Source organism: Hippichthys cyanospilos, chromosome 14 (genome assembly GCF_059441005.1).
Source record: "Hippichthys cyanospilos isolate Australia breed blue-spotted pipefish chromosome 14, RoL_Hcya_1.0, whole genome shotgun sequence".
Lineage (NCBI taxonomy): Eukaryota > Metazoa > Chordata > Actinopteri > Syngnathiformes > Syngnathidae > Hippichthys > Hippichthys cyanospilos.
Genome location: NC_142382.1, coordinates 8,512,501 through 8,522,721, shown reverse-complemented (window position 1 = coordinate 8,522,721; position 10,221 = coordinate 8,512,501). Strand labels below are relative to the sequence as shown.

At 39.9% G+C, this 10,221-nt stretch overlaps 1 protein-coding gene across 4 annotated transcripts in view; it reads left to right on the top strand.

Moving 5' to 3' along the window:
• Positions 1-2,419: 2,419 nt before the first annotated feature.
• The window catches only part of grhl1 (grainyhead-like transcription factor 1), a 21,305-nt gene continuing 13,503 nt past the window's right edge, over positions 2,420-10,221 (top strand). For 2 of the 4 annotated variants that reach the window (XM_088433757.1, XM_088433756.1), the window contains exons 1-6: positions 2,420-2,568; positions 6,365-6,554; positions 7,928-8,001; positions 8,583-8,716; positions 8,803-9,035; positions 9,501-9,583. In XM_088433757.1, coding sequence (XP_088289883.1) covers positions 2,549-2,568; positions 6,365-6,554; positions 7,928-8,001; positions 8,583-8,716; positions 8,803-9,035; positions 9,501-9,583 — 734 coding nt within the window. In that variant the 5' untranslated portion in view covers positions 2,420-2,548. The other 2 variants (XM_088433759.1, XM_088433758.1) reach the window with 2 other exon arrangements.

Here is a 10,221-nt window from a genome sequence, read left to right as displayed (position 1 = left end):
ATTGAACATAGTTTGAGAGGAGTTTAGCTTTCATATGACCTATTTCTAATAGCAATGGATCTGTTTAATGTCATGCTGTTTTTTTCTACATAAGAAATAAGACTTTTGTCAAGGGATGTATTGGAATTAACTGCTGAGTCCATTTGGTCTCTGTTGCTAACCAAAACAGCAGCATAATTGCAGGCAATATTTACTGAATTTAAGTGTCGTCAAACAAGTTTTTTTTTTCTTCAAACAATTAATTGCGAGTGATTGCATTTTTCACCAAGTGTTTTCCATTTTCTATGAAGTTTGTAATCAGAAATTTTCTTAAGGAAAAGCTTGTAAATAATGTAAAATCTCATCAAATGAAAAAGACTGTTGCAATAGCTTTCTTTGATTTTTGTGTACGATAATTTGCCTGTAAAATACAACATCAACAACATCGAAATCTGAAAATCAGAAAAAAACTCTCAAAACTTTGTTTTTTTATGTTTAGTTCTGCACATCGGCACCACACCACAGCAGAATTTGGGGAGGTCACTTAGCTCTGAGATGATACACCAAAGATGTAAAACTAAATTTGTGTTAAACTTGACTTTCTTTTCTTTTTCCAATGAGGTGTCCAGCAACTTTTCAAAAATCAAACTACGTAAACATTCTTTTTTGTATCTCTCTGATCCTCCTCTTAAATTTGGTTGCAAAATTTGTAGAGTTCAGCTGCCATCGGGTGTAAATAGAGTTGAGTTAAATAAGTTAATTTTATTTGACAGAATTTAAATTAATCTTCAGAGTTTCAGGCTTTGTTTTTGACAGCCCTAACTGAATTATATATGTTTTTCGTCTCCATCAAAATTGGACTGCTTTACAGGGGAGTTTTGATATTTGTAGTTTAATGTATGTAAACTTTTAAACTCATAAAGCCAATTTAGCTGAGATGTAGCGCGACATTGAATAGACACGCCTGCTTGGTAGGTGTTTCGTATAAAAACAGAATCAACACAAAACTGCCATTCCCCAGGGTGATAAGATCCGCTTTCAAAAGGTATAATTTGTCCCAATGCAAAGCGTTTGCAAGGCAAACAAGACTGAACCTAGAAAAGTACCTTGGGGCACACCTATGAGGAGAGGTTCACATTAAAGCAACTGAAGAAGTGGTGGGTAAGAACTGAAAAAGTCTGGATCTTACCTACCAATACACACCCATTACTTAAGGGGCGACAAAATGCAAAACCATTTAATCCTGCTACACCCAGCATCAACGTGCATTCTGAGACTCTCAATAGTCTAGTTTCAATCCAGTCAAAAGACCGGCATGGAAACGAATAAAAACAAAAGATTGTAACTACAACGCATTTTCACTGATTCACTTTTCTCACAAGTTCCTGATTTGAGCAATCTTGTCTGCTTTTTTCTAAATGGTGGCCATGCTTTACTGTGTTGAGTCAGCATCCAGGAGGTCCCGCCGCCATCAGCAACAAGGCCTCATATTCCCAGTCGTCCAAAACACCCTCCCTTCCCACATTCATCTTTCTATCCATCCCTACTGTCCCATGTCCTCAATGCAAACACAAACAAGCTCCAAGAGGAGCAGGTGTCTTTCCTCGATAGGATAAATAAACAGTGAAGCAGGATCCAGGAGATGGAGGTTTGGGAGAGTTTGTCAAGGGGGATTACGGTTAGTTTCTGGCCCAGTGTGTGTGTGTGTGTGTGTGTGTGTGTGTGTATGGGAGGGGTCGCTGATAGCATCTTCACAGCCCCCTTTGTCTCCAACAAAGCTATTTGTTTGCACCTAATGCATACTTTTTCTCTCCCCCTTTTGCATCTTCATGTACAATATTTATTTAGATCACATTGAGACCACTCAATCAGCTTTTTAGTGGCACAATAATAAACAGAAGAGCTAGAGAAGGCAATTTACAGCCCCACCCAGCAAGCTGACCGCCTAGCCCACCCTCCTGATTTGGATGCATTCTAATTCTCTGTGCAATTTGCAATCTTGGATGATTTGCATGCTGCTTTATCTGCAGGTTGTTACAAATCTACACTGCAAAATCGGGGCTCAGTGAATGAAACTACTCTGAAGTACTCTTTGTATTCTGGAGTACTCTTGTGTATTCTTTCAATGCTTTACAAAATACCACACTTGGATTTAAAAAAAAAAAAAATCCTCAATTAAATAATACCTTTAATATTACCCCAAACCGTAACAATAAAAGCAGCACTCTTAAATCTAAGTTTGACTGCGGTATTCACTGTTATGAATCAAGGAGGCAAGCTGCTGAGCCAATCGGGGCCTTAGAAAGGGCAATTGGCATTTAATCCCCGCCCCCAGACACCTGTAATCCAATCCGTGTCGCCTTCACAGGTAAAACCGGCCTCGATACCTCAGTTATGCCTCCCCCCAAAAAAGCGAGTCGAGCCGACAAAACCCGTTCTGCTCCGCCGGGGACACCTTGTTTGTTGCCGCTGCCCTCATCCAAACGTTCGCGGCGCCGTTTTTCCACGCTTAAAAGAAGACGGATCGGATTTTCAGTACCAACTAGAAAGTCCAGTTCGACCGACCGCGATGTCACAGGAGCATGACAAGTAAGTTGTCCTGGCCTCGCCACTTTCTTGCCCTCACAACAAACGGTCTGCCAGATAATAGCCGCACTTAATTACGACTTTTGTGGACTTTTATATCGTTTTTATTTTTTTGTGCCCCCCTCCGAAGCTTTTCCCTTCGTCCCGGTTTGGAGTTTAAACGTCCATTTTGATTGACCTCTCACCAGCTGCTTCTCCTTTGACGTTTTTTTTTTCCACCCTCTTATTTTATAGTTTCCTCTGAACGCACCTCGGCTTTTAAAATGTCACGTTAGGACTATTTCTGTTTTCTTGTTGTTATTGGTAAGTTTATTGAGTCAGGCTTGGCATCTCCTGTCATGTGTTCGAAGTGATTCACCTGTCATGCTGGAGCCTGTACAGGTGGCTCAGCACCTGTCGTCAGAGCACAGGCGCCTGTTAGAATACTCAGAATAAAGAAAAAAGAAGACTGTCCCGTGAGGGTGATGGCTGTTTTTTCATATTCGATTGTTTGATTAAGCCCAGAGCGCTAAACAGTTGGGCCCTATTATGTATTTAGTCCTAATGATGTTTGTTCTGGATTAAGCTGCTGTGGAGGTGATGTCACGCCAAGTATCTTCATATCTCATATGTTTAAAAGTCATCAGCTTCAGACTGCTGCATGAAAATAAAGGTGCTTACTTCATCATTTTAATTTTTTTTTTCTGAGGGCAATGACAAGGACACTTTTTGGAATGAAATTGTACACCCGCTAGGCGTTGTCTCCACTACAACAATGTAAGCAAGCATGGGGGTTCGTTTGAGGATCTAGATGATTTTTGTTAGTTTCTCCATGACTTCTTATTCTTATAGTATGTAATCAAATGTAAACCACCAGTGACACAGCCAAACTATTTGTTTTCCTTTTGAATGTCATTTTCCCAAGAGTTTTATTGCCCCTAAATAATGCTTCTTATCAGGTTGCGGTTTAATGAAAGACACAATTAGATCTAGGATTACTAATGATCACTTTGCATGAACAATTGAGAGGGAAAAAGGTGCATTTGTTGTAGATACTGTGCATAGAAACTGAGCCACACCATCATTTGTTGGCGATCTTGTTCAAGATGTTTCACAAATGGGGGGGTTGGGGACCTTTAGCCTGTCTGGGGCCATTTCGGATTAACACAACGATCATTTGCTCTTAAATAAAGTCTGGGTCATAAATAACCCAATTTTGGTCAAAAATTGGACCGACTCGCTACTTGAGTCAATTTAATCCAACTTTCTGTGTTGTTTTATACAAAGAATAAAAAAGAAACAGTTTCTTTCCGTCAAAACATCCCAAAGTTGGTTCAAACTAATCCAGGTAGTAGGTTGGTCCAGTTTTTTGACCGATTTTTTTTGTTTGTTTGACGCAACAAATTTAATGTTTCCTACACTCTTAAAATGTGATCCAACAATTTGATCCAACGTTCTAAGATGGAAAAGCACTTGGATCAATCTCACCCAATTTTCTCTGGTTGTGTGTGTGTGTGTGTGTGTGTGTAGGGGGGGGATTTTTCAATCGAAACCTGTCAAAGTTGCGCCATATTGAGCCAAGCAGCAGGCTGGTGTTTGTTTGTTTGTTTGTTTGTTTGTTTTTTAATAACCCAATATTTGTTTTTATTTTGACCAGGTAGTTTTAGGAGCCTACACATTTTTTTGCAAGGCACACAATTTTGCTGAAAAAAATTGTCTTATTTGGGTCAATTTGATCCATATTTTGAGTTGATTTTATATTATATATAATATTATAAATATGTATATTATGTATACATTATTAATATTATATATGTATTTTATATATGGTTTTGCATTTTTTTCACACCTAATTCACCAATCAGCTGGCATTGGCTTCAATTTAGAGAAAAGACAATTGTTTTTTTTTTCTTAAGAACATTTTTTCATTTTTGTTGACGGGCCAGATTAAAGGTTTTTGCTGGTGCCAAGTTTTTTGCCACCCTTGCTGTAAATAATAAACTTAACGAGAACTCTGCTAATAATATCACCAAGCCTTGTCATTAAAGTTAACATAAGTAAATATATGCTGTGCAAACAGGCATGAGCCAATAGTGAAAAGTCTAATATTTTCCTACATGATGGCTGTTTTCATCTCGATTCGGAGAACATGAAATTCAGAGCTTAGAGGCTCACGGTGATGACACAACAAGCCAAAGTGGGATCAAACTTGCACGCTATCCCAATACTCAGCAGTTGTGTTTACAAAGCAGCAGTGTGGCAGAGCAGGATAAAGACGCCGGGGCACATCGGAACATACAGTAGTTGTCATTTTCCAGTTCGTCGTCATCTTTGAATAACAAAAGTTGTGACAAGGCAAGAATGCGGCCGGGTTAGCTACGTCACTGTGGGCGTGCGGACGAATGAGGCGGCGGCGGTGTCAACCCAGTTGCCACACTGGACAAGCCTGTAGAGCATCTTTTCTTAAGGCGCATCGGCCGTTCCATGACTGAGATTTGTTGCACAATCACAGAAGAGCCTGAACAACTGGTCCAGCAGATAAAGAAGTCTTTCTCTTCCAAGTGTGACTGTTTTGAGACAGAGACGTGATTGATAAGACCTTTTATTTACATGCATAATCCTCAAGAAGATGGAGAAGGATGGGCTCAATAATCCATTTCCGGTCTCTTCTAGATGTTCATGAAAAGTTGAGCCATGTCTGCACGCTATGGCACTTCATTATTTTCCTCAGTACAACATTCCCATTCTATCTTGCCATTTTCTATAGCGCGTGTGTCCTCATTGGGGTCACAGGTAACTGGAGCCTCTCCCAGCTGAATTTAGACCAGAAGTGGTGTACACCCAGGATTGGTCGCCAGCCAATTGCAGGGCACAGTCACATTTATACCTATGGTGAAAAAAAACTACATTTTAGAATAGGCATACACCCGTCACCGTTTATAGTATCTGCTACACATCAAAATAAAGAGACAGATGTGTAAATGTTTCAGTAGGCTTTTACTAACATTTTTGTATTCATTTTTTTTTTGTAGTCACAGCTGACAGCAAAAAACATTGGTACACATAAAGTTTCGACAACATTAGAGGAACATCAACGATATCAAACAAGGGAAGAGTACCAAAAAAAAAAAAATCCAGAGCATTAAATATACCATGGAGTATAGTGAAGACCTTTTTAAGTGGAGATAAAATGGAACAACAGGAATTTGACAGCCCTCCAGGGAGGCCGACAGCATTATTGAAGGCATTTTTTGGCATGTACTGTAATTTTGGTAAATGTGGCAATCTGTTTTGAGAGGTGGGTAGCATGGCAGAAGACTTATCTTACCCAAAAAAAAGCCACACATACACTTGAAATTGTTCAAATGCATAAGGTAATATCATATGGTCTGAAAAAAGAAAAGAAAACACTGCGAAAACATGTTTATATTTTCTCCCAATGTCCCCATATCTAAAGTAAAGCATGGTGGTTGGCGGCATCATCCTCTGGGGATGTCAAGTACCAGTCCAAGTTAGCACAAAACCTTAATACATACTAAAACAAAAACTGAGAAAAAAAACTTTATTTGGAGTAAATAATCAGCCAGTATGCAACTCTATATCAGTTGTGGGTTTTTACTTCTCTTATAAATATATATTTCTAAGTTATACAGTTTATTGATGACCATGGTGCTGTGAAAAAGTATCTAATTTCACTTAATTTATTTGAGAATTATTTACGACAAATATTAGGTATTTATTCCTCTATTCATTTTGGCGATGTGTAGAGACGGGCGGAGTCCACCTGTTCTGACTAAGTGTTGTCATCTTTGCGTTGCAGCAAGCGTGCTGTCCTGGTCTTACAGAACGACCCCAACTATGGCGGCCAGCGGCGCTCCTTCACAACAGAAGATGAAGCTTGGAAGTCATTCCTGGAAAACCCTCTGACGGCCGCAACCAAGGCCATGATGAGCATCAATGGGGACGAGGACAGCGCCGCCGCTCTGGGTCTGCTCTATGACTACTATAAGGTATTCTTGAGGGCAGTTGCAAAACGTCTTTGCATTTGTGCTGCAGCTTAGCAGGAATTATAATTTTTTTTCTGCCATTAAAAGCTGTATTCCTACATGTATAATTTTAAAAAAATTTTACAATCATTTGTTCTATACAACACACTCAGTATGAACATATCATTATGATGAATACAGTGATCCCTTGCTATTTCGCGCCTCTCCTGTCGCGTCCTCAGTGCATTGCGGATATATATATATTTTTTTTTTTCCAAAGGACCTCACAGCAGCTCATAATGAACTGCAGCACTCCCACACTCAATCTTAATGTGACATCTGCAGTTATCAAACACCCCTAAAAAACTATGTTGTTCGAATGAAGGCACTTTTGCTTAAAACTAAACCACCGCTTTTCTACATTTGGCACTATGTTAGGCAAAAAGCAGACTCGTGGCTTATGTCTGGCAAACGTGCGGAAATTACTATACATGTGGGGAAGGGTGGGTTGTGGGCAGATACAACAGAGATGAGTTTCATGCAAAAATGAGCGCCCCGGTGGGGGGAGGGAATACCTGCCCCTATTTCAAGGTATCGGTGCTTGCGAAGGCACCCAAAACCAGAATCAGCTTTTTTTTTTTTTTTTTATCGCAGTTTTATGATCACAAAGTAGAAATTGCAACAAAAAAAAATAACAAAAAGAAAAACGCAACCAATTCATGATATTTTAAGGAAAAATGCTACATTAGAATGAGTAGGTTTTCCTTCAAAATTATCTTTTTTGGAGGAAATTTTGTTCATCAAAAGTACCAGTGGGATCAGTATTTGGTATCGTATCGGTGACTGCTCAAGAGATAATTACAGTTATTTGTCTGATTAAAAAAAAAAAAAAAATATATATATATATATATATATATATATATATATATATATATATATATATATATATATATATATATATATAATAATAATGAAGCATCATTGGTCATCACATGAGCACATGTGACGTCGACAGCAAGTGGAAAAATACTTTTTACTGCTGAAAATTGCTAAATAAGATGAGTATCCCCTTTAAAGCCATGGATTACCTGTAGTGTCAAAAAAGGGGGTTATTGAAATTGAGTTCCCATTAGAAGAAATGTGTAACAGTTCAGGCCTGCAACTTTCCAGGCAGCTCTGGTGACACAATCACAGCTGCATGGTACTCAATCAAAAGCGCAGAGACAGGAGAGGGATGTCGTGGGTGGGGAAGGATACAGGATTATCACAAGCGGAGTGTGTGGTGCAACATCTGTGAGGCAGCGCGCCGACCACGTCGTATGTAACTGAAGACGACAGCCTGTGGGGATGTGATGTGGTCAGACGCTCAGCGGCTGTGTTTACCCTTTCCCTTACAGGTGCCCCGGGAAAAAAGAACAATAACCCCCGGCAAGCCAGATGCGTTGGTCTCTGATGTGGATCCTAACAAAAGGTAATGCCTGACTTATAACGGCAGTGGGCCACTGTGGAACGACTGTTGTGTGCTCTCAGTGTTGGCTCTTCAGTTTTTCTGGAGACCAGTACCTACCCCGCCTGTTTTAAAATTGTTCATTTAAACATGCGTATTCAGCACGTACAATAAAATTCTTCATTTTACATTTTTGTAATGGTGACCCATGGGTATTATTATTGTGTATGAGAAATCAATTTAACAAACATTGTTGATAATCCCTGAAAAAACAACAGAAGAGGCATGGGATTATTTTTATTTCCGTTTCTGACACTTTTGGATAATTAAAGACACCTGAGTAGATGTATTAGTGCTGTTCCTGAGAAACAAAACAAAACAGGAAGGATGAATAAATCTTAAACATACCTTAGCAATGGGCTATGAGCTCTGGAATTATTTGGAAAAAGCTTTTAAATTAAAGTTAAAAAAAGAAGCTTTCCTTCCTCCATTTCTTTCTGGCCCAACTTCCTTGTGTCTTCCTTTCCTCCAATGATATACAGTAATTTAAAAAGAGTCTACCTTGGCCTACGCTGTACACATTGTAATTTATTTTCTGTCTGCAGGCACCAGCTTCAGGCGTCACATGGCATCCCTCCTTTATCAGAGACCAGCATGGAGAACAGGATTCAGGTCCTCAAGGGACCCTTCAACATTCTCCAGCTGGCCCAGGACAAGAGGAGCCAGTTCCCATCCCCAGGTACAGTAGGTTCTCCAGCACCTTTTGAAAAAAATCCTCTTCTTCTGATGTCGTCATCTAACTGTCGCTCGGTGTCTTCCTTTCAGACACGACCGTTACCGTGTCCATCGCAGCCCTGCAGAACTACCCACACGTCAAGACCGAGGTGCCCATTCACGGTTTGACCGTGCCCAACAGCTGTGCCGAAACTGACAGCCACGTGAGCGTCTTCGACCGCCCGCAGCTTGCCCACAATTCGGTGCAGTTCAGCCCCAGCGCACAGTCCCGCACGCCCCCCGACTCCACCTTCTCAGAGAGTTTCAAGGACAGTTCCCAGGAGGTGAGTCTGGTTATTGCGCTCCTCCTCTTCTTCCGCGGCTGTCAGATCTGGCTCATCAAACAATAGCGTTTTCACCCGATCCCAGGGAGCCGACGGTGGGCTTGGCCTCCTTTGGGTTTTATTTGAACAAGGCAAAATAACAGCCAGTGTGTTATTATGCCATTGTCTCAGCAACACAAAGTGCTGTGCTGTTTTCTTCACAATAGCCAAAGGTCCTTACTCTATACTCATTTTTTAACCCGGCGGGGGGTGGGGTTTGTCACAGAAAAAAAAAACAGTAACTCAACAAAACTATGTAGAGGGCGCTGTATGTGCTGCAGTGGTGTTTGAGGTTGTTTGTGTTTTTATTTTATTATTTTTTTATTTTTTTAGGGTTTAGAACAAAATCCCCAGCTCAAATCTCTTAGTTTTTAAGTGATTAAAGAAGCTGTATGAAGATATGAACTTTTATGTGTGTATTTACAGGTGTTTTCTTTCCCGGGTGAACTACAGTTACGTATGAGCTCCATGACATCTGAGGATTACACGCAGTTTGACACGGTGCCGGGGTAAGTCATGCTGAATTGCCGCCAACCACCCGTTCAACTTTTTGGTGTCGTCATTGGTCTTGTGTTTTAAGATGTTATTATATAAGCCATTGGTTCTCAAATGAGGTATTAGTACCCCACGGGCTACATGAGATGTTACCAAGGTTTCTGCTGGTATCAGCAAATCTGATTTCATGCCTTTTAATGCCATGAAAAGAACAGTCCATTTTTCTTTAGATTTTAAGAGCAAACTAATTGGAACATGAAGATACTTATTGATAAATTGGGTTATAGTGACTGCTCAACTAAATGTTGTGCGCCTTTGTTTGATTAAATGTTATATGGATGTGCATTGACATAAGTAATTTTCCAGAAGATGAACCAGAACTAAAACAGATGTTTCTGGATAAAAATTGCCTAAGGATATCACTGCAAATGTTGTTTCAATATTTAATAAATCAGACAATGACACCACTGATATCACCTGGTGGTTGTTTGACAGTTTTTTTTCTCCCTACCCAGTACTACCTAAAAGCTCTAAGAGTATCTCAGTGTTGATCAACATTAATAATTCAGTAGCATAGTAAGCCTAAGTGCCCATGAAAATTAACTGTGGTATTGTTTAAAATTATTGTAAGCCAGAGTAACATGAAGCACAA